General features: G+C 35.5%; 2 protein-coding genes across 2 annotated transcripts in view; both read right to left on the reverse strand.

The window, feature by feature from the left end:
• Window positions 1–633: 633 nt before the first annotated feature.
• Window positions 634–6,562, reverse strand: LOC123541542 (uncharacterized). Its single transcript, XM_053526043.1, has 2 exons — window positions 4,943–6,562; window positions 634–3,064 (listed from the first exon to the last, which is right to left on the reverse strand). The coding sequence occupies exon 1, from the start codon at window positions 6,191–6,193 to the stop codon at window positions 5,132–5,134; it is 1,062 nt and encodes a 353-aa protein (XP_053382018.1). The 5' UTR covers window positions 6,194–6,562; the 3' UTR covers window positions 634–3,064; window positions 4,943–5,131.
• Window positions 6,563–7,228: 666 nt separating this feature from the next.
• Window positions 7,229–25,845, reverse strand: part of LOC123543917 (uncharacterized) — a 128,959-nt gene continuing 110,342 nt past the window's right edge. Inside the window, exon 7 of the mRNA XM_053527458.1 lies at window positions 7,229–7,533. Within this exon, the coding sequence (XP_053383433.1) occupies window positions 7,229–7,533 (305 nt within the window). The remainder of the gene's footprint in view (window positions 7,534–25,845) is intronic.

Here is a 25,845-nt window from a genome sequence, read left to right on the forward strand (position 1 = left end):
CCCCGGGCGGGGCCATATTAGACCCCAGGGAAATAATTTGAATCATCTTGGTAGAGGATGTCTAGATGATGCTTCATACCAAATATCAAAGCCCTAGGCTCTGTGGTTTGGGGCAAGAAGATTTTCAAAGTTTTTCCCTATATAAATCTATGTGAATTATAGAAATAAACAAAGGGCCATAACTTACTAAAAAATATTGAACCAGTCTGATTTTCAGGGGGACACAACTAGGGTACCAATACATCATTCTGACAAAGTTTGGTCAAAATCCCCCTGGTTGTTTCTGAGGAGATGCGATAACGAGACATTGTTAATGGAAGGACGGACTGACGGACGGACGGAGGACGACGGACCACGGACGCAGAGTGATTTGAATAGCCCACCATCTGATGATGGTGGGCTAAAAATGGAGCATCTGGAAATTTAATTATGTTTTCAATTATTTCTACATATTTTTATGACTTACTTGAAATAGTGGAAATCTTGTTTCATCAAGGTCAACATTTTGAAGTTTCATTAAAATAGTTCCTTAAGTTGTTGACACCAGACGAGAACGGAAATTGGACGCTCGCAATAGCTCACTTTAAGCATTTTATGCTCTCAGATGTGCAAATACTAATACCAAAGTTTAGATCAAAACCACAGTTATATACTATTAATATGTATTCTTCTCATAAACAAACAATAAAAATAACTAGTAAAACTCAAAAAAGTTCATATATAATACAAAATAGCTATAACTTCAGACAATATATCTACCATAGTCTATCAACTGTATATACACAAGGCAACTGCTATAATTCACATAGCAAACAAATATCTTCCTTAAAAATAGACCTACTAGTATATATAATGTTACAATAATATATGTAAGCTGATAATACCCAAGTCCTGTTTATCATATAGTCCGTAGTCCCTTTTTCTAGTAAATCCAACTTTTGTTGGTGAAAATGTATTTTTTTTTGTTGCAACATCTATTCATTTAAATGTAGAAATACATGTACTAAGTGAAACTTTAAACAATTTTAATTAGAGATATAAAATTAGCATTCCATTCAGTAAGTAACTCCAATAATTTAACCATACAAGTATTCTTCACGTAGGGAAGTTTTCATCTATTGTTTAATCAAATCAAATCAAATCAGACTTTTTTCACAATCATATGAAACATCAAGGAGCTGCGTTCAATAAACGCTTGATGCCCCCGGTGGCATCCTTGTCGATACAAACCAACCTAAGTCCAAAACGAGGTCAAGGTCACACTGAGGTCAGGTAATGTTTGAAGATGAGGAATGGTCACAGGTTTAATATGTACTAGTATCAATTCATTGTTGAAAGCGGTATTAATAATGCTAGATGAAACGGTGCCAAGAGATGGCCCATATAAAGCAACCTAAGTCCAAAATGAGGACAAGGTCAAAATGAGGTCAGGTTATATTCGAAGATGAGGAATGGTCACAGGTTACATCTGTATTAGTATCAATTCATTGTTGTAAGCGGCATTGATGCTAGACGAAACGGTCGCATTTGGTTAACCAAGAGATGGCCCATATAAAGCAACCTAAGTCCAAAATGAGGTCAAGGTCAAGGTCAAACCAGGGCTTTTTTCCACTATAAATCTACCTCCTGTAAAAGGAGGTAATCCCAATGCAAAAAAGTATGTTTTTTTCCCAAAGTTGAATTTAAAATTCCCAAATGATTATACCTTTTAGGGTTTTTGCTGTTTTAAGATAGTTTTGCTGATTTGTATGTATATTTAGGTAAATTATAATACTGTTGAACAATTACTGAAATGCAATTCATTAATATTTCACACAAAAACACATTTATAAATGTAGATTTTGGTAATTTGCAAATTGCCCCAATTAAGACAATTTCCGAGAGCATTTTCCCAATTCCACCGGTGCCGGTGGCATTCCCAAATTGATGAAAAAAAGGCCTGCAAACTGAGGTCAGGGGATGTCTGAAGATGAGGAGTGTTCACAGGTTACATCTGCATTAGTATCAAGTCATTCTAGTGATGCTACACGAAACGGTCCCATTTGGTTAACCTCGTACGGACGGACAAACGGACGAACGGACAGGACGATCACTATATGCCTCCCGCATCAGTAGATGCCGGGGGCATAAAAATAATTCCTAGTTTTAACTTTTTTATCAAAATTATGAAAAGTCCGCTACGTACTCTACAAGGTCTTCGTTTATACATAATTGATATTGTAACGGTCATATGTTCTTACTTGTGAAATTATGAATGCCGTCCGCCAGAAACAATTAATTTTCTACAGAGAGTACATATAACATCCCTTTTTAGAGGACTCCAACTTGAAAATATTAGATGTTTTTGTATATGGCTAGGGACTATGCAAACAAATACTTATTTTGGAAACGACATAAAAAACATGCCTCACAATATATTTGTTTCTTAGAACAAAATACATTTAATATTTAAACAATTCAAACAAAATCATTTTTCCTCGCCGTGGTATGTCAAACATAGCAAATTTTATTGTACATTGTGTATTCCATAAAACGGCCATTTCCAGACATTTTAAAACTAAATGTCCTAAAATAACAAACATTGTTAGCAATTATCAAGCTTTTTTAAAAAAAAATGTTGACTTCTGACAGTGCGCGTGACTATTTGAAACTCTTTCACATAATACTAACTTACGTACACACATTTGTACAAAACTTTAATCCAAAAGCGATTTGCGACAAGTAAAAATAAGACATTTCTTTACCAACTAATTTAAGTAAAACAATATGATTTGTCTCTGGTAATGAAAAGTAATAATTGAAAGCAGTTTTTCTCACAGACCTCTCGGTATAATACGGTTATACTCCTGCAAGTTTTTGTTGTCCAATGGCCGGAAACAAGAGGTCATGCCAAGTATGTTATGGTGTGTGTATTCAAGCCACCGGAAGTTCTAGAAGCATTGCGACAATTTGTAAATTCACGTATAATATGGTGATGTATACGTAGCCTTGATACAGGAAGTACGTCTATGGTTTTGGGGTGTTGGCGTCGATCATTTAACTGAAGTATAGAGGAAAACTGGACCTGAAAAAGACATTGAAATTATATAATTAACGTTTTTAATACAATTTACTATCGTCTTGCTGCGTATATGTAACAATGTAAAGATCATAATCAATTTCAAAATATAGCTTGCATTGCTTCACAAAAGCATTAGACAAGTTTAAGCATAGCTCGCATAAGACATTCAAATCCACGGACATGTTTAAGCACGTTGAAATATAACATACAACATCCGTATATGTCGGCAATATTTTAAATCGACATTTATAAATCGGCATAAGATATTCAAATCCACGGACATGTTTAAGAACGTTGAAATATAACATACAACATCCGTATATGTGGGCAATCTTTCGTCGACATAAATCGACAAAAGATATTCAAATCCACGGACATGTTTAAGAGCGTTGAAATATAACATACAATATGTGGGCAATATTACGTACACATAAATCGACATAAGATATTCAAATCCACGGACATGTTTAAGACGTTGAAATATAACATACATCATCCGTATATGTGGACAATCTTTACGTCGACATAAATCGACAAAAGATATTCAAATCCACGGACATGTTTAAGAGCGTTGAAATGTAACATACAATATGTGGGCAATATTACGTACACATAAATCGACATAAGATATTCAAATTCACGGACATGTTTTAGAACGTTGAAATATAACATACAATATGTGGGCAATATTACGTCGACATAGATCGACATACGAAACATAAATTTGCTGGCATATTTTTAAATTTCGAGCCAGATGAACGTTTGAAATTCGACATTAAAACTTCGCGGAATATCGAGCTATCCAGACATTTGACGTTCAACATTCAATTTTTACGTTTTTCAACGGCTCATAATGTTTTTTGTTGTTTTTTTTTCTTTTTTTTTTAAATTTGGCAGCCACATGTATCATTATGAACATAAAATATATCAATTTATTGTTAAATCCTATTTCCTTTAATTGTTTTCTCCAATACTTGTCAAAGGTCTGAATATTGATGCAATAACAGAATGTTTTATTCATTCCATTCTTTTTTATTACCTCCCTTTATAGCTCTTACTGTCAAAGTTCATGTGCAGAATTCAAAGTAGCATTTTTCTAAACCATATAATTATGTATATCATCTATTTGTACAGCTGTTGCATCTGATATCAATATGAAATTTTAAGCCTTATAGGACTTTAAATATTAGTCACTAAATTTACTGTTTAAGGGTCTCCTTAGTCTACAAAATTACTTAAAGAGGCACCACAAAATAACTGTACAACATGTATTCTTTTGTGTTTCCATGATGGTAATTATACATGATTTGCATGAAAAATATAAAATATGCAAGAAGTTATTTACTGACCACAATCAATCTTCTTATTAAGTCTGACTTCTGTAGGCCAAAATATTTTTCAGTTATCGACCTAAAATAGTCTTCAGTCTCGAGGTCATTGTGACCTTGACCTTTGACCTTTTGGCCCTTAAAATGACGGGGGTCATTAACTGACCATAGACAATTATCCTATGTAGTCTGACGTCTGTTGACCAAACTCTTTTTAGTTAGCGTGTAGTTTTCTTTTGTTCTTAATAGGAAAGGGACGGACAGACGGACGGACGGACGAACGGTCCGACTAGTAGATGCAGGCACGTTATGGTGCGGGAGTGGAGGAGGTTAGAGGCTTATAAAACTTTTAATATACTGCATTTCTCAAAATGTAAAAAAAATAACTATGGTCAATTTGATGGCATAGCTCGATGAAGGAATTCTGTTCTCAAAGAAACATTTTTCACAAAGATGGCCCCTTTCTACATGACGGGGCTCAATTCTATAAAACTGTTAAAACTATTAAATTAACTTTAGAATATAATAAATAAAAGCAAATAAAATAACTTACTTGTGTATTAATCCTCGTATATAGGAACATCCATTTTTTTCCCCCATTTCCAAAAATTTTGTTGTCACTATTTTAACACACGTGTATTTATATACACAAATATATGTCATATGTCTAACTGTGTGTAATATATTTTAAATGGAATGTTTACAAAATGTTTACACTTTGAGTCTGAGTTTATTTAGTAACTTAACTTTCAACTTTTGTTTCAAACACAAACTTCCACCAATACTTCGTAACTCGGAAATTCTGAGATGAGTGTATATATTGTTTAACGTGTTCAAACTCTGTTTCCGGTTCTATCTTACAGCTCCCGTCTATTGTTACTGTGACTTTGTGTGAAAGTTTCTCCACTACCTTAACGAGATCACGCAATGTTGAAGCAGACATGTTTACCTTATACAAATAAACACTTTCAATATTCGCCATTTCAGGAGGCAGCGACCTTTCACCTAAATTGATATCCCCCAACTCCACGTGTTTCACTTGACTATTAACTTTCAATTGTGACACTTCAGGTATAAAGTACAATTCTAACTTCCTTAGATCTGAATGCTGACTAAAATCTAAACTGAAAGTACACGAAAGCTCGTGCTTGGTACAGTCTAAGTGCCACAATATAATCTCCGTCATTGTTTTTCTGTTTATAATATAATTCAGAAAATCATTCAGTACATCGTGGCTCATCTTGAAATTGTAGATATGAATTGCTTGTAACAGAAAATTATTCTGTAATGTTTCCAACATTTCACGGCTCCAAGAACCACGTAGACCAGACGATTTAACAGTGACACATTTCGACGACTTGTCCAACAGTACAGGAAGCTGTGCGTTTTCTCCTTTACCGTAGTAGAATATTTTATTGATCTGGAACAGTTCGTGCAATTCACAACAATCAATAATTTCACGTAAACTACGACCACTGTTTGTGTTGATATTTATTGACGCCATGTTATTTTTATTTTGTACCGCGAGCCGTGCTAAATATGAAAAGTATTTTTCTTCTTCACAATCTCCTCTAAAGAAAAAGTCTTGACAGAAAAGTTTGAGTTCCTTATCGCTCGTGTTTTCTTTCATACAAGAAATGTACATGCCTTGTATGTCTTCCAGAGGGTCACAGTCGCAATCAGTCGTGGATCTGTATTCGCTCGTTCTGTAATCTTCACTGATAACAGAAAGAAATTCCTGTGATATTGAAGAAATGATTTCTGCATTCACCATTCCGCTGATGAAAACAAGCACTGTCGACATGTCAAGAATACTTTGCAAACTTTTGCATTTGTTTAGAACAATGTTTTTGACATCATTTTCATCTTGGCAGCTAATGTACAATGCACACAAAAATTCTTGTATTGTTTTGTGCGAAAACGAAACTTTAGTAATTTGTTTGAGTAGTGTCTTTCCTGTACTTTGTGTTAATATTCCCGAGTTTAGACTTAATTTCAAATCATTTGGTGAGAGATACTTCTCTGCAACTGCCTTGTAAAAAACAAGAGTGTTCTCCTTTGTTTCACTGAATAAAGTTTCATATGCCAATTTACCTAAAGCTTTCAGATACGTGCAGTATTGATTACAATGTTCATGTTCACTGAAGCATTGTGGGATATCACTCTGGGAGGGTTCGCCGTTGGTTCCATTTCCGGATGTTTGCTTAAAGTTCTTGACAGCAGGAGTTCAATAATGCTTGAAATATAGTCCACACTTTGACTGTCCTAGTGGAATGTCTTCACACCATAAACTAATGAGATACATCGAAAGAAGGGGGACGGATTCCATTTCCTCGAGTTTATTTTCTTTGATTTTTTTATTTAATTGTTTGGCCAGGATATTAGCTTCAGCAACATCGAGATTCTTTTTTTTGAAATCGCTCTTTCCACTAATGTCTGTGCTGACTCGGAGGTTAGTTTTACTAGTTCCACTTTCTTATCTATTTCACTATTTTTAAGATTTAACAAAACCTAATTTCCAAGGTCTTGTTGTTGTAAGGATTACACACTTTTCACGAGCATTACGATGAGGGATTATTTTTGGCACTTTTTGTACATTTCTTTTCAGGATGAACCCATTCATCTAAAGCATCCAAAATAATTAAAGATCTTTCCCGGTCAAAATACGCTGTATAGAATCTAATGTCATTTTTGAAGACTGTGACAAATTTTGTATAATTTGATTCATTATCAAATCATCAATACTGCAATCATCAGAAGAATCCCTTTAATAACACAAGAAACAAAACTCAAATCACCATGGCAGTTATCGAATCTTCTGAGAAGTACTTTTTGTATTTCATTCGGGACGATGAGCCTGGCACCATGTGACAGCCAGATATTTTGAAAATGCAGATTTTCCAAATCCAGCATCAGCGGTTAAATATATTTCAGAACTGTTTTCAGACTGGAATACGTCCGACAACGATTTGACTGGCGTTTTAGTCTCTTCCCCAGCTGGCTTTTTGTCCTGCTTTTCAATGATATTCATTTCAGGCAAAATGTAAAAATCTACAAGGGGAGTGTCGTGTCCCTCGACTAGCGGTGACAGTGGTATTGTACTGTATCTTGTTTTGTAGAAGGTAGCCAAATCGTCTTTCAGCTCTGAAATATAAGGAAAAAGACGTCAAACATTTCAGTGCAAAAGTTCAAGCCAACATAGCCCGTCACTATATTATCATTATGAACAGTGTAATCTGTTGGACAGGACCGCGTTATTTCGCACATATCCTGCAACTGTTAACTGTAATTAAGTAATTTAATTCAGACAAAGCACATGCCGACTGAAATGCTATTTTTAAGCACATGTCTGCACTAGCTCTTTGAGCTGAAAGTCGCCCATGTGCTTTGTACGTTTGTTACAAAGTATTTAAAATAATGAACATAATAATGTTTCTAATCAACTTACTAATGCATCTTTTGACTTCCAATGATACTCCTATATGTATTATTATTAATCCACAATGATTGAATATTATTATAATCCTTTTTTTCTAACAAAACAAATACCAGGTCACCTTTCCACTGGCAGTGCACATACTTTTACCAAGAGAACCAATCATTGTGAGAACGAGCCGATAAACACGCCCATGTGTAGTCATTCACACGTTTAATAGCTTTGACCCAGTGATGAGTCAATACACATTGTCACGTGACCAGTGTATTCTATATTAGTAAACAAAATACCTTAGTTAAATATAGCCTGTTTCAAAAGTTATAGTTTCCCTTTCCCACTGCCGAAATGCTCCAGAAAGATCATAATCATAAAAATGGTATTTGTTTTGCGTGTAGGACTGGGATGGGGCTGGAGACACATTCGCAGTACTGTAAAATACTTATTTGCTGTAATGTGGATGTGCCTTTTACCCCAAAACAGTCCAGTCAGTGAAAATGTAATTCTACTTCCTAGCATATTTTAGAATTGAAGTTAATAACACCATGTCACGTATAATTGTATTGTATTTAGAGCAACTGTTCGCTCATACATCATGTAATATGATTTGAGATGAAATAAAGTGTTGTCTATGTTTTGATTAATACTGAAAGAAAGCGACCTAACAAAATTAGCGATTGACTTCTTATTTTGTTCTTAAATGACTATTGACCCCTAATTTATAAATGAATTAATGGCCATTTATCCCACTGGATCTATGTGAGAAACAAGTTATAGTCCATTCTTTCATCGTAATGCCATATTTTTTCCGTGAAGAAATTGAAGAAATGCAGGTTGCAGACAATAAAGTGTCTAAGTATTTACTTAAAAGTTAAAAATGTTTGCCTCGAAAATAAACTGATCAACTGAAATGAAGTAACATCACGCACGGCGGTGCTGAATATCGTAGAACTTGACAAAAGACCAATTTTAATCAAACTTTAATTGATTTGGTTTGAATTTGTTTCGGTCAAGAGTGTCAAAACTCATTTTCCTTGCCAGTATAATTGTAACCAATGACAGCTAAGTGCATACTACTGACAGTAAAAAGGTAGATAGTTGTACACCGGAAAACCATTCATTTCCATATTCTAAAAATGATAGAAGAGGAGAAGAAAATGTTTCGAAAAGTCAGCATTGAATTTGTTTTGGATTTACCCCGTTTTTCCAGTATTTCAGTCATGTAACGACGGGCAGTTACAATGTAACCTAACCAGTGATCCTGGATTCTATACCAGCACAAACCTGTTCTCCGCAAGTAACTGCAAACCTCCCCACATGAATTACCAGAGGTGGAGGACAAATTATTTCAGACACAATGTCAGATTTACACGGAGAACATACACCCCATCCGTGGATCGAACTCGCGACCCCGCGATCCGAAGACCAACGCTCTCCCTGCTGAGCTAAGTGGGCGGGCTCTGCAACATTATGACAGCATTCAAAGTGTATGTGGCTTCTGCTTTATACGACCCCAACGTTATTTATATCGATGTTAATTATCTCTAAGAAACAAGGAACTTTACCTCTAAGAAAATTTAATTTTATCATTTTTCCAAAATTAAACAGTGAGCGCATACAAATATGAAAATAAGGGGTGTACTATATATGAAACTGCAGGGGAAAATGTGTTCTTAAATGCTCCTAAAATAGCCCAAAATGCAGGAAATGAAGCGCTGTTTTTAAGAATTTTCAAAAGGCGGGGTGTGTAGGAGGGGGTTTTATGACCCCGGTCCCTATAGCTGGTCGGCACAGTTCTTTTTCAGCCTGTTAAACAAAAACTTCTACTTATACTGGTAAACACCTAATATCCACAAAAATACACATCAAATCGTATATAAAGACAAATATTTGTCACTGTAAGGGTACAGTTGGACTCGCACCCCTGAAAAAACTTGCTGTAAAAGTCAGAAGTATAAAAATAAAACTCAAAATTAACTTCTGACATCATTTAATAAAACACATATTGAATGTACTTCGGGCAATAGTTTTACTTATTGACTGACAAGCCATTTATACTGACGCTGGAAAATTATCCTCATACATCTGAAGTGAAAGGATGTGAGAAGTACATCAACTAAAATTGTTAGAGAGCATTCAACCTGCACACGGATCAAAAGACAGGGTTGCCAGCATTCTGGGTGAATAAAATTCCCTGACTTTTCCCTGACCAATTCATGTTTTTCACTGACCAAAACCGCCAAACATTTAAATGGCCTCCTGACCTCCCCTATAGCCGTCCAATCCTCCTATTATTTTTTTTCCAAATGTTTTGTATTTATTTTCCAATATATTAAACATAAACATCAAACACAATGATAATAAACATGGTTTTCTTTCTTGTATGACTGTTTGGTGGTCAAGTCAATGAAACATAATTGTGACTATTGGTCAGTGAAACCTAATTATTAAGAGATACATATCAAACGCATCTTTGCAAGACATGTAACTATCAAAAATCTAACATCTTTTAAGGTACACTTCCCTCATAGTAAAAACAATAAAGTATGGTTAATAACAAGACCATTGGAACCCTGCTAGTATTAGCAAAATATCATTCTCAAAAATCCAAGATCTGTTATTATACAGTTTCCTAGAGGCAAAAACAATAAAACACCATGACTAATAGCAAGACCATTGGAATTATATTGACAAAGCATCACTCTCAAAATCCAAGATCTCTTAATATACAGTGTCCTAGTCACTGTGGCAAAAACAATAAAGCATCATGACTAATACTGTAGTAGCAAGACTATTGGAATCCTATTGGCAAAACATCTCTCTCAAAACCCAAGATCTCTCAATAGTTTCCTAGTGGCATAACAATAAAGCATTGATAATAACAAGGTTAGTTGGTTAGTTTGTCATGCTAGTAGGGAAGTGCCTGAAATAGTAACTTGTTTATAATACATGCCATCAACAATGTACTTAGATGTGTATGTATGATATTATTTAACAAACAGAAAACACCTGGAGTACCTACAACAAAAAAAGTGTATTAGAATAATGTTAGTTTGTAGGCTCTCTTCATGTGTCACTTTCCTACAAAATAACAAAAAAATGTTAGTTAGCTCTGGAGGCAAGGGTTGCAAAGCCTTCAGTCTTCAAGCAAAATCAGTGTTTAAAGAAAAATGGGGGTTTTAAACAAATTAAATGCATAATACAGTATTACATCATTAAACTTTGTTTTTAATTACTTAAATTTAATGCTTGAAGGCTGCCATAGCCACAAAAGTTTAAAATGATTAACTTCTTCGAGCTTTGAAATCATTTTTCCCTGCCTTTCCAGGATTTTCATTTTTCACTGACCAAATTTTAAAATTCCCTGACCTTGAAAAAGAAACCAATTTCACTGACTTTTCAAGACTGCTGGCAACCCTGAAAGAACAAAAAAGCCACCGATATAAATGATGCAACAAGTATGATGTCATTTGTGTTTGACACATGTCCTTGTACATGCCTGTCGAAAAAATAAAAGTAGGTTTAACTTAAAAATAAAATAACTTCCTTTCAAATGAATGGAGAAAGAAAAAAGAAGATGTGTTGCAAGATACATGTTGCTTCAATTTAACTAGATCATAACTGTGTAGGAGTTAAGTACGAAAGAAAATATGACGGACGGACACACGGACGAACAGTTATTTAAATTATGCCTCCAGTATCTCCGGCACATGTTGAATGCAGAACATTGTACCAGGGGTCGTGGACTCAAGTCCCACTGGGGCCACGACCAAATGCTCTCTTATGACACCAGCACTGCGGATTCGAGAGTGGTTCAAATAAGCTCGAAGCTTTTTATCACAATCGAGCTAAAATAATTCAGAGTAAACCAAAACCATAATCAAGAAAATACAAAAAGTTAAAATAACAGTTGTTAGAGTTGTTATCTATTTAGTCTGAAGCAGCCGACATTTTATCGACACGGATTTATCCAAAGCAAGAACCTGTATTTTCCTAATACTGACATAAAACGAAGAATTAGACGAATCTGAAAGGATCTACATACCTTTGATTTCTTTTATGCCGTTTTAATTAATATTTTATTGATATTTTCTCTCAGCTAGGACTACACCAACACACTGACTTACGCAGCAGCCAGCGTCTAATGAAATAAACAGTAGTTCTATAAATAGCGCTGTCTGCAAAGTGTCAAAATCTATGGAATTGTGCTAGAGACATAGAAAAAAAATGAATTAAATGTCTTTCCTACGTTTTTCAAGTGACTAAGTCGTACATCGAATGTTACAAGTCATTTGAACGTTTTTTTACATGTATGTGACTTTAAACACGCACATACGATTAACACTCACACTTAAAGGTCATAAACCTGACCATGCTAAATTTGCGTAATGAACTCGTCTACCTTCAAAACTGGATAGTACCATAAGTCGTTAAAAGCGGTGCTTACCCAAAAGATAACTAAATAGCGAACAGTGCAGATCATGACCAGACTGCATGGATCTACACTGGTTACAAAGGAAGAATCAATCGTGTCCAGCATGGTAAGGGTTAACACATGCACTCTGAAAATGCCTTCAGTCAATTAAATGCTTCCGTAAAAAGCTGTTCCTGGAAGTGTTTGTAACATTCAGATGGAGGACAACGAGGTCAATCGGTAAGATCACGGGCGAACAACGTTTTGACTACCTAGATTAACTAAAAGATCTTTAGAAGTCGCTTTCAATCTTTAAGTTTAGATTAGACAGTAAATACACAACACTGTGTTTCTAGGAATGTATGCTTATGAAACTTTTCTGTGATTTATATATATAGTTATGCAAAGTTTGATCACAATCTGTTAAAATATAGCATTCAGAGAACAAAACGCAAAGTTCACATTTCAAGGTTACATGTAAGTCTAAATTGCAGTCATGAAGTCTTCAGTGTTAGCGGAACGTCTTAAGTATCATGGGCTGATCCAGGATTTTGTTGGTGAACCTTTCAAGCTTTTTTTTTTGAAAGGGTGGGGTGGGGGGGGGGGGGGGGGAGTCTTACATGAAATGTTAACCTATTTTACGCCGATTCCTTCCTATTTTGTAAGTGACACTCAATGAAGGCTTAGAGCGAAGCGAGCTGGAAATGTCACGTGCATAGGAATATTCATCCTCCTGTAAAATGATTTTGTTCCTAGTGTATTACAAAAGGTGGATATAATGTAAAAATGATCTGCGAGAGGAGCGAGCTAAAAGAAAGTACATTTTGTATTTTGTTTACGTTTTCAGTTTCATAGAATTTATATTCGCGAAGATGTATATCCTCATTTATTATCCCTAAAATCCTTAGTATCTGGTAAAGACATGGATCTATGTCTTTATTCTGAACATATCCCGTTTTCATCAAAATAAATTAGATCATCATTCAAATTAGCTAAATGTGCACATTATTTTTTACCTTTACGTAACTGTTCTTCTGAAACATTCTACATTAAATTCATGTTAAATCAAAACGCACACAAGTGCCAATATCTTTTGGATTTTGTACAAACTCGCCAGGCGACAACACTGAAAATGACGTCAGACGATCTTCAACTTTTGCCGGAAGTAAAGAAAATTAAAGTAAACGTACAGGTCAAACGTTCTATAGTCAAGGGTCACGCGCAGGGGTCACTCCGACTAAATGTATGCGCGTTGACTTCATTTTCTTTCTTTTTAGCGCGACACATCAGCTGTTCATTAACCAAATAATATATAAACTCAAAATTAACACAAATTCTACTGGGATACATAACGGAGCAAGGGTATTTGTAGATTTTGTTTTGAAAATCGGTATATGATTCAAAGGGTCATCGTTGATATTGGTTAAAAGTGTCAGTAAATTTCTAGAATGTTAGAAATTTTCGTAATTGAAAGCTACAGACTATAAATGAATTTTGAGTAACATAATTATGTTGATTCTATGATGTGTGAATTAACGGAAACCCTAAACATACATTTGATTTCAAACATACTAAGAAAGCTGAAAGTGTGCTCCAGAAAGCATTTAACCAAATAATTAGGATGTAATCCAGGACACATGTTTATTATCATTAAGACTGATTACACCAAACCGGAAGTGACTACTCAGTGAAGTAGTCACAAATGTAGTTCCATGCTATGGATGTAATTTGGTATAATTATAGGTTATTAGTTTTGTATCGGGAAATATGCACGAGTTCTTAAGTGGAAATATTGCGCGACTTTAGGAGCGCAATATTCTTCCGCTGAAGAAAGAGTGCATATTTCCCGATACAAAGATAATAATCTTTTTATTACATACAAATCAACACGTATAAAAATAAAAAAAAATGTAAATATCACGAATTTGTTCAATAGCCTGAATAGGACTGACAATACTGAACTAAATAGAAAAAATAGTGCAACAACACACATTGAATTACGTCACGCACCCGATATCAAAATCAGGCGTCAGTATATGGAAAAATATTGACGTTTTCGGTACCAATGTAACTTCACGGGGAGTAGAAACGAGTATGTAATAATGAGTGATATGAGGTGGTGACAAGTTATATATTGCCTTAGTTTTATTGCTTAATGAGTTGAAAAAAATCTAGACCATTTTCATTATGAATTTCCTGCCAGAATGTTTTACTCTTTGCAAAAAAGTTCTAAATACACCTAACTGCTAAACGGCTGTTTTTATGGGGGCATTTTAGACGGTGATGTTTTTCAGATTCTTTTTATATGTAACAGAACATGTCAACATATTTTTCTTTTTTTTGAAAAGAAGACATGTCATACTAAATGACCATTATATGGTTTTCATATCACTGAAATGCTCTAAAGTGCTGAAAATGAGGTCTGAATATATTTTCGTTTTGTTAATATGAAATAAAGAGGGAATTGAATTGGTAGAATGTAACCATTATAACCAAATCAATAGACTTTGTCAAAGTTCGCATTCTTCGCTTAATACGCAGTACAGTATGATCACTGGGTAGTATGCTTGTTATGTTGAAAAACGGCGCAATCCCCAAGTAAGCAAACAAGCAAGTAGCCTATGTCAAAGATTTAATTTTATTTTTCAAAACTTGAACGTCGCTCTTAGTTAAACACAGCGTAATTCTTATATTTGCCAGAAGTCTCAATGTCACTTTATACCAGCAAAGACGCACAAGAAGATCTATATGTTATTTTATTTCTGTAGACATTTTTTCAGGACAAAGAATGTGAAAGATTCAAACTAGCGCCATTGTGGTTTAAGCAAAATCAAACATTACAAGCATCGATCACTTTTTGTGACACATCTCAGCTTTTTAGAAGTATCGCTTACATATGACATTACTATAAACAAGAGTTGTTGCAGCGAAAGCGTGTTCGACTATTTCAATGCTGGATAGTGAAACTTTACACATCTGAGGAAACTGGAGCGGGGACTCCAATGGTGAATAAAGATATTGCACAATAGCTTGTTTACTTCCGTACTTCGGTAATTAGCATGTTATTTGCGTTGATTTTGTCACAAAACCTGTCCTTGTAAAATACCAAACAAAGTTCCCCAAAACGCCCAGAATGCACCAGAAGGATCCATTATTTTCACAATTTTCCGGGGGATCTGCCCCTAGACCCCAACCCCCATGTTGCGCCCCAACACAAAATCCTGGATCCGTCCTTGGTTTTACTTTGAAACATGTCAAGCTTTGCAAATGTTTAGGAAAGCCGGTGTCATGGTGACGTCATTTCCTATTCGCCGCGTTTTCGTACAGACCTTATGATTATTAATGGCAATTTGTTCCGTTCTCTGTCCATTGTCTTTATCTTTTGAAATAAAATACAATGTAATCATTTATTTTTCTCAAATAACAAGAACTACTTCTCGCATTATGTTTGAATGAAAAGAAATAAAAGAAAAATGTTGGCATGGTTTACAAATTTCTGTCACTAATTTGGGGTGCTTTGTTACTCATGCAAACAACCAGTCTGCGGACCACCGGAAGACATAAAATATTGCCCCGCATTATGCAGATGACAATGACGAATAACTGTATACGGACGTTACCGTCTCGAGGATTTTTATCTCCTATCATACACATGAATCATAAACATCAAACTTGTACTTTAGAAAATATACGGATTGATAACCTTTCCGAAATGGTCTGAAAAAATAGCCTAGTGTTTCAAATGTTTTAAAGACAGTAAGCTTTTAAGTTGTGCGAATGGTTTTGGGATTTAACAAAGTACATTCCTCGTTTTCTAAAAGTGATGTCAATGGTTTTATATAAACAAGTTAATCCGAATGCCTTGTGAAAACACATTATCCTAGATCTCAAATGTTTTTGAAATTCCATGTGCCAGTAACTCTGATCAGATTCAGGCAGTATGAATTTAGTACTTGTGCCAAGTGTGCACAGTCTGCGTTAATTAAATATTCAAGTGAAAAAAACAACAACAACAACAAAAAAAAAACAATTCATGCAAGTATAGATGCCACGTTTTACTTCTTTTTGTTATTTTGGTTTGCAGCGAGTAGGATAGTACACTTTTTAACTATACATTAACACATTACATAACTATACATTATTGTGTCAACATGTAGTGGGTTAACAACATAGTGTAAAAGGGCTTATAAAGTAGTATATATTTGCTTTCAAACAACAAACAACAAAATAGTCGAGGCATCAAAAGCATAGAAGTATTTTTAAAGATTTTTGTAAAAGTTTTCATTGAAAAAGTTGCCTTGTTCGTCGTTTTTTCCACCTGAAAACACAAGGGTTGATATATTTAACATGATACATTTTGAAATAAATATAGATCAATGGAGATAGATATAACAACAGAAACATTCCTTTATACATCGTAATTACATAGAAAAAATAATTGTATCGGCTTTACATCCGCCATGTTGGCACTGAGTTAGGGTCGCTGAACAGAGTTAAGACTATCCGGGTACATGGCGTGATTACGACCTTGACAAAATATTTAAATGTTGAAGATTTCATTTTTCGAGATAATACAGCCCGAAAGGGAGATGTACTTGACCTGTTTAAATCCTTTTATGAAAAAAATACGTGTCTGGCGAAACCATTTATTGGTGTCACGTGATGGGCACGCTCAACAAGACCAGACAGGTTATGTGATACGGATGTCATATTTTCTTATTATAATGTAAATGATAAATCTATTTAAGGTCGACCGGACGGAAAAGTATGAAATTTGGCTCAAATATAAATCAAACTCAATATTTTCAGAATGTATGTATCTTTTTTGATTTTTCCCTAGTGCGTTCACGTTAAAAGCGCTACCTGGTGACACCCGATTTTTCACGTCAATTGCTTGTTTTTCTGTCATATTTTCACTAATATTTTGGCGATTTTTAATTTTTTTTTTTTTGATTTCGCACTGAGTTGTCTGTTCCAATGTATTTGACAAAATCTTAAATGTATTTAATGCATTATAAGACCGTCATTTTTTCTTAAAACAAATTGGCTGACGCCGAAATCGTTGTAAAATTTTCACGTGCAAAGTTATGCATATTGTCCCATAACTTTTTTTTCCGTGCGGTCAAAGTGTTTTATATTTTTACACAGTCTGCTACTGTGTCCGCTTTTAAAATTAACAGTTAACTTAAACACTATTCCTGGTATCTGTACCAGTACTAACCTGTTTTCCGCAAGTAACTGTCAACTTCTTCACATGAATCTCATGTGGGAGCGGTGGGAGACGAACGATGTTAGACACACAGTCTTCAATCAAATCCAAACGGAGAGGGAATGTTACATTCTGTATGCACAACAAATCATTTACCGCCAGTTGCACCTTAAGTTATACTTAACAACACATCTTCTTGAAATATGTCCAAACATTTCAACCGAAAAAAAATATACGGCTTTCTTTTACCACGGGATACAATAAAATTCAGATTATTTCCGACTGAATATTTGCATATGCACATGCTCATTTGTACTTTGTCACGCGATTGTACAATGTAAGTAGGTAACTTTAAAATACCACATATATTTACATGATAAGACAAGTATGAAATATAATGATTTGGAAATAAAAGAATGAAAGTATGTTTCAGATTGTATTAGATTTTTTTAAGAACAGAATGGCTAAATATATATTTGCAAACAAATAGGTTTCGGCGTTTTATATAAAATGGGCAAAAAGAAAATACCTTTTAGATAAAATGAACGCCCCGAAACTAATCGTCATGACAACGGCAACGTCACAACTATAATAGTTTCTGACTAGGCTAAAAGGTGAAATTTTGACGTCATTTGCATAAAAAGTGTGCATTTGACCTTTTCAGTAAGTGTACATCGGGTGAAGATCAACTTTTGCTGTTAATAACGTATGTTATCAAGGACGCAATTTGTTTTTGAAAATCCCGCACATATCAGGTACACCTTCTTCACCTTAAAAGCACTATTAACTAGAGCTATCAATAAAGGTGATGAATGTACCCACCCCCCCCCCACCCCCAGCATGCACTGACACAATTTGACGTACACAAGATTGCATAATTATGTTGACTGTATGTATATAGACTGTATGTATACAGTTTAGTGACAAAAAACAAAGTCCCATAACTATGCATATTTATCTAAAAGAACATAACATGCATCATGCACAACTAGTTTTGGCACTGATTACTTGTGTGAAGTTTCATTAAATTGTGTGCAAGGGTTCGGAAGATTAGGCGCACACAAGACTGCATATGCAGACTGTATATACATTGTATGTTAACAAGAAACAAAGTCCCATAACTCTGCATTTTTTGTCGTTGAAAGAACCTAACATGCCCCATGCACAACTACTGTTGTTACTGATCACTTGTGTGAAGTTTCATTAAAGTCTGTCAAGGGGATGAGGAGAGATGGTGCGCACAAGATTGTGTCTACGGACAGACAGACGGACGGACAGACAGACCGACCGACAGACAGACAACCTGAAACCAGTATACCCCCCTTACAACTTTGTTGTCGGGGGGTACAATAACTCTTGAACTAGTGAAGATTATTATTTCAAATGATCAGAACTGGAAGATAAAATGATGTTCTTAATGAATGTTTTGTTATTTCAATTTTGATCTTTTGTCACTTATACACTTATACAGGTTTTCTCATGGAACGGCCCATATATATTTTGTAAATCTATGATGGAACATTAATGAAAAGTATGTGTAGGAAATAATGATGTTCTATAAAGGAAAGTAAATAAGACCAGAGGTTGTCGAGGTTGTTTTTAATAATCAAAGAAAGATTTGATGGCAATTTCGGAAACTCCAAGATGACGACCAATATGGCGGCACATAACTGCTGGTGATTCAGTTTTCGAACAATACTTAATTCTAGACCGCTTTGTTCCTCATCGCGATACCAGAATATTAAATAGAAATGCTGTCCATTTGTTTGCATTTTTGTCCGTCTGCCTTTCTTTATCACAGTCCATAGACTGCTTTTGCCCGCGCCACTAAATCTGTAAACTTGATCTAGATAATTTGTCTTTGACGTATATGTACATGTAATTATTCGGATATAATATTCTGGAGTAGATTTATACGTGAAAACAAACTATACATTAGAATTGCTACTTGCATCCGTTACCGTATGTTGGAACAGTCTTGGAACATCCTATATTGTGTAATTTAAGTCATTTACTGTTACACTGTTCTGGTAAAGTTATCCATGGATGTAACACCACGCTATTTTCATTTAAAATTTCTCTACAAATTGTCATCTGGGTGTAAATATGATATAAATAGTTGGATATTGGCGTTAGTGTGTCAGTATGTCACATTAAGATACGACATGACACAGGATATGCCACACGACAATGTTATGTGACACCAGATATGTCACGCGATAATGCAACGTGACACACGATAATTCGAGGAGACACGATACGTCACATGCCAATGCAACGTGACTCACGATATGCTGAACGACAATACGACGTGACACACGAAATGCCACACGACAATGCGATGTGACACACGATATGCCATACGACAATATTATGTGACACAATATATGTCACGTGACAATGCAACGTGACACACTTTCACAATGCGACGTGACACACGATATGCCACACGACAAGCGACACGATACACGACAGTGCAACGCGACACTTGATATTTACAGCGACATTTCATGCTACAGGCGCGATACACGACTGTGCAACAACGCGACGTTCCCGCGTACAAATTTAGTATGTCACGTTGCAATATCGACTGTGGCAACGTTAAATGTCGCAACGTCGCTAAATGTCGCAACCACCGTTATATGTCGCAAGGTTGTCGTTAAATGTCGCAACCACCGTTAAAAGTCGCAAAATCGTCTGCCGCTAAATGTCGCACCTTTAACGTTAAATGTCGCAAAAATTTGCCCATCGTTATATGTCGCAACACCAACGCTAAATGTCGCACTTCCTATTTGACACTATGAATATCAATTCCTTGTGTATATTTACTTTTTTGAATGAAGAAAAATTAACAGGTTTATGTAATACAAATAATTATCTTAATGATAAGTGCTGTTACATATAGCAACAAGCGGACCTTGTTGGCCCTAGATCGCTCACCTGAGTTCCACACCTTGCTTGAACTGTCACGCAAGAAAAATATTTATTATTTTGTAATAGGACCAGTGTTTTAGGACAGAAATATTCTGATGTTTCTTCTAACTAAATACGATTTGGTAATAGTGTTGTATGTTTGTGGGGGTTGGGTATGGTTGGGGAACGGGGTGAATAACGACACAGAAATCTAAGACACAAACACACAGCACCAAGACAATTATTAGAAAATATAAATATTTACATTTCTGGAGTGTGGGGGTGGGGGGGGGGGGGGGGAAAGAGAGAGAGGGGGTTATGTGTAGGTAGGCGGAAAAGTAGGATAATGAGGGGAATGAGACTAAACAAAACAATTTTAAGAGACTAAAAGTAAAACAATATCAGAATTTCCGCTTTACTTCAAAAATTGTACAGAGGGCCGCACAGGATCTTTCCCCGCCATTGAAGCTTAATAGTTACCTTATGACTTTAAATGTAATCCTCCAAACAAAGAAATAGAATACATGGCTGATTAATAGAAAATCTTCGCACGGTTCTCTACAGCTGGTACAAAACACAGTTACAGTCTTCGTGTCGCGTAGTTAAACATCCTGTTGTGTAACAGGCCCGGATCGCAGTCCGAGCCGATCCCCTACCCCAACCCCATCCTTGTTGGCTTAGTAGTGACTTATACTCATCTAGGTTGCACCCGACTATTTTGGAAATAATATTTTCTCAAAGTGTAGACCCAAAACGCCCCAGAGGCGAACTTTTTACACTTACATTTAAAAATTCCCCAGAGGGGAAGAACCCTTGACCCCTTAAAATAAGAGGAGTACCCCTCAAATACCTTAAAATTAAGACCAAAAATGCACCAGAGGCAACCATTTTATACCTGTTTTTCAAAATTTCCCTCCCATAACCCCTCCCATGCACCGAAATTTTTAACAAAAATTGCAATGAAAGTCCAGCATTCCATACCTGTATTGTGAAGGGGAAAAGACCCTAATCACCTACAATAAGGGGAGTGCCCCTGTAGTACGTACCTCAAAAAATAGACAAAAATGCACCACAGGCCAGCATTTCATACCTGTTCATAAAAAAACTTTCCCACACATACGGATAGAGGAACCCTGTACCTACCGCACTTCGCTGGTGACGCTTTTGTTTTTAACTGGTGCCCCCTCCCCCCTCCTCCTATAAACAATTTCTGGCCCCCGGGCTGTTGTGTAACGAAATTCAGGTCGACTCAAGACATGCGATACAACGCGCGACAATATGGAGCGCGAGCTTATTATCTCATGAGCTAAACAGGACTCCATAGAATTACATAGTTCAGACCTGAAATAAATTTAGTACTGTGGCGAGTACTACGTTAGTGCTCAAACCTTTATATATAGAAGATATGTATGATGCGGAACCACTGAAAAGCAAACGTGCAGATTAGAGTGAAAGGTCATTTCAGCCCTTCCAAAATCAACACATTGCATACTGATGCATGCAAGCATGCATTAGCCAATCTTATCTCCAAGTTGTAAAAACTGTTTAACTTACCTTATTTTGCTGTGCGACATTTAGCGTTGGAGTTGCGACATATAACGGTGGACAAATTTTTGCGACATTTAACGTTTAAGGTGCGACATTTAGCGGCAGACGATTTTGCGACATTTAACGGTGGTTGCGACATTTAACGTCAACCTTGCGACATATAACGGTGGTTGCGACATTTAGCGGCGTTGCGACATTTAACGTTGCCACATCGACTTTTGAAACGAGTGTCGTGTTGCATTGTCATGTACCGTGTCAAGTGTCGTATTAAGCTTAACATGGCTCAAACCGGATTCCGTAAAATGAGGTTGTGAAACCCAATGAAATAAATGATATTTCATCTATAAATATTTTTGAGACATTACAGTGTTATAATCAGCTGGTAATATTGATGTTTTCTCTATATTTTTTACGATAGGATTTTACTATGGAAACTATTTAAAAATCCGAAAATCTCCAACTCCTGGCTCCCAGCATTTCCCCTTAATTTCAAAGAGCAAGCCAGCAGCCTAAAACAAAATGGCGGTTCGTTGATGAAAGTAACAAATCAAAAGCGGGCTTACGAAAACCATAATATTATTGCCTTTTAATGCTACGGCCATCTTAAATGAACAAAAAGAGCTCACTGGCACACAAAGGACCAATCTGGTGCAAATCGCTTTTCCCATATTGCAGAAATGAGCTTAACAGTTAGGGAATCTTTGAGCTAAACCAGTTTAGGATTTAGTAGCTTGTGCATTCAACAAACAGACACTATTAGGATCTCTGCACTAAAAATATTTTAGGAATCACTGCTATTACCACCTTTTTATCTTGATTTTGATTTGATTAATGCTGATTCATTTCGGTCCACTGTGAAATATATAAATCACTGTCGACATCTTATTCTATCGCCGTGAGTGTATGAAAGAGAGGAACCAGTTTTCTTTTAATACTGAGCACCAAGCAACGGACATTTCTGGTACCATTTTTACGTCCTTCGTATGACGTAGCAAGGGATTGAACCCATGACTTCTATATACGGCGCAAGCTCTATACGGCAATACAGTGCATTTGTTGAAAAAAATAAATACTGCTTGTTATGTAAGTAACGTCGGGCATATATATTTTACACAAAGCCGGACGTTTTATCACAACTTTCCCAATAGAGCTTTACGCACAATATAACATATTGCGGAAGCTTTTATTAGTTCATGGTACAGTTTGCTAAAATTTGGTTTCTAAATACCAACCGAAGACAAAGAAACTTATTTTACACATTTGATTTAATGTCTTAACATACTCAATGCACTGAAGATTTGTCCACATGTACGCCAATTTACTTTGGCAATATAACGTGAAGCTGTCAAATATCCTTTAATATAAGGTAAATTTAGACTGAAAATATTTTTAATCATAGTGTCGTATGTTAAAAACGTAAATAATTTCGTCTAAAGCTGTGTTGATTCTGTATATTCCTGTTGCATTGTGGTCCAGCACACCTAAGTAATATTCCCTGTATAATTCTACATAAAATTGTTGATGTTCAGAGAGCTGCCACATATAGCTAAAACCATTTCAAAGTAAAAAGTCCTAAAATCATTTTGAAGAATTACTAGTGTCATCCCGGAGAACGGAGCCTTGAATAGTATTCTGACAGGGAGTTACGGACTAACCGGAAGTTATCGGAGGAGCAGATATACCAGATATATACAAACTTTCAATAATGACATTTTTTTTAAAAAACTGGTAACTGATACAGTATGTTTTCAGATATAAGTTATTATCAACATGGAAAACAGCAATTGATCCCCGACGGGTTCGATGCGAGTGACAGTTTCATCGAAAGTTTCGTATTGCGGCCCCAATGCGTATCCAAAATGAAGAGTTTTCTGAATAAAAGAAAAGGACGCATTTCAAAGACATTTATATTCACACCTAATATGACGTGTCGAAATTCAGTCAAAACCGAAACGGTCATCCAATGACCTAGATCCAACTCAATTTATAATACTCAAATTTTCGAAAAAAAAAAAAATTCAAAACCATTGAATACACCTAACTTCCTGCTATACAAATATTGATGGTAATATGAAACAGGTGTCAATAGATAAGCAATTTGCATATACTTACTTCATAATCTATTAGTGTCCTGCAATCGATAATTTAAAACGAACGAAAATGCAATACATTCACTCTACTGTCCCCGACATTTCTCAGACTTGTATTTGCAATGGTATTAAAGTACTTCTGTGGAAATTTCAACAGTCTGTCGCATTATTACAATTGCATTTAAATATATATAGAGATTTTTTTCTATCTGATAGCTTACCGAGGAGAAAGTCATTGCTTCAATCTATTTTCAAGCCAAAATTCGATTAGCGTCTAGGGAAATGTATTTGCGAAAAAATTCTTTTAATTTTTGACTTCATTTTCTACTGATGATCTACAAAATGGACATACTCTTTTTTTTCAACTGGAAGATTTTCATACCGCCCCGTGTCAATACGAAGTGGGGCTACACCACATCGAAATTTTGCATACGCCCTTTTATGTTTCTTGGGTATAAACATTCCTATATAAGGTTCCAGTTCTTAATTCTGTTTAAATAACTTGTAGGTCCTTAACTTCTACCACTTGTTCCTTTATCATTATTCAAAGAATTATACCAGTCATTCTTTTATAAAGACATCAATGGATTCACAATCTTATCACAGAAATACTTAAGACCACATATGATCACAATCCTTATAAAAACCTGGTAATTTACCTTTATGTAAACATTTGTAAAAATTATATTGCCAGTTTTTACAATTATTACAGCTTTTATTTCCACAAGCTTTAAACATTTTGTAACAACTCATGTAAATCCACATTTGTATGTATACATGTAATAACATTTGTCACATTCAACACTTTTACAATTCCGAATACATAATTATATAAACTGCACATATTGATCTGAATTAACCACGTGACCTATGTTTACTCACTAGTCAGTTAATTACGTTTTCCCCAACGCAAAGTATTTGGTCTATTTCAATTATCTATTATACTCGCCCTGAGGATAAAGTTTAATAACGAAAGTTTATTAGATTATAAGCCTCATTTGGGCATTCACCTCTATCCCATTCCCAGAACCGAAGTCTCTCTCGTCCTCAACACCTTCTGGCCTTTAAGATATTACCTTGAAATATATTTCATAGTAAGTCTTCTGAACGATGTCACACATAAACAGCATAGTAAGTCTTCTGAGCGATGTCACACATAAACAGCACAGTAAGTCTTCTGAGCGATGTCACACATAAACAGCATAGTAAGTCTTCTGAGCGATGTCACATAAACAGCACAGTAAGTCTTTTGAGCGATGTCACACATAAACAGCATAGTAAGTCTTCTGAGCGATGTCACATAAACAGCATAGTAAGTCTTCTGAGCGATGTCACACATAAACAGCACAGTAAGTCATCTGAGCGATGTCACACATAAACAAGCGCATTAAAAATACCAGCCGACTGTTCATAATTGATATATAAGCCACAAAAACACTAAGAAAAGTAGGGGTCACGTATGTTCTAAAATATGTAACCCTGGTTATATTATGGTAGAACTTAGTTTTAATGGTAGATCAAATATAATATTCTTTTAGATGCATGCATCTATATCCGTCCCTGTAAATATCGTGTTGTCCTTGTTATTAATCTGTGACGTCATACGTACATGTATTTGTCTGCCTAACTGTTGTATATGCATGCGTTATTATCAAGGGTGGATCGCTGTATGAAAGTAATTGTGAGTGAGAGATCACTAAATTTCACGTGCCTGACCTCACATAACCTTTCTAAAACCGCAAAATATCTAATTCCCGCCAAACTAACATCCTTTGGGCATTCTTCTCTAGCTGTGCCTAGTGTATGGACTGATTTTGCAATCAGGTCCGATTATGATAAAACTTTATTT

Source organism: Mercenaria mercenaria, chromosome 16 (genome assembly GCF_021730395.1).
Source record: "Mercenaria mercenaria strain notata chromosome 16, MADL_Memer_1, whole genome shotgun sequence".
NCBI classification, from domain to species: domain Eukaryota; kingdom Metazoa; phylum Mollusca; class Bivalvia; order Venerida; family Veneridae; genus Mercenaria; species Mercenaria mercenaria.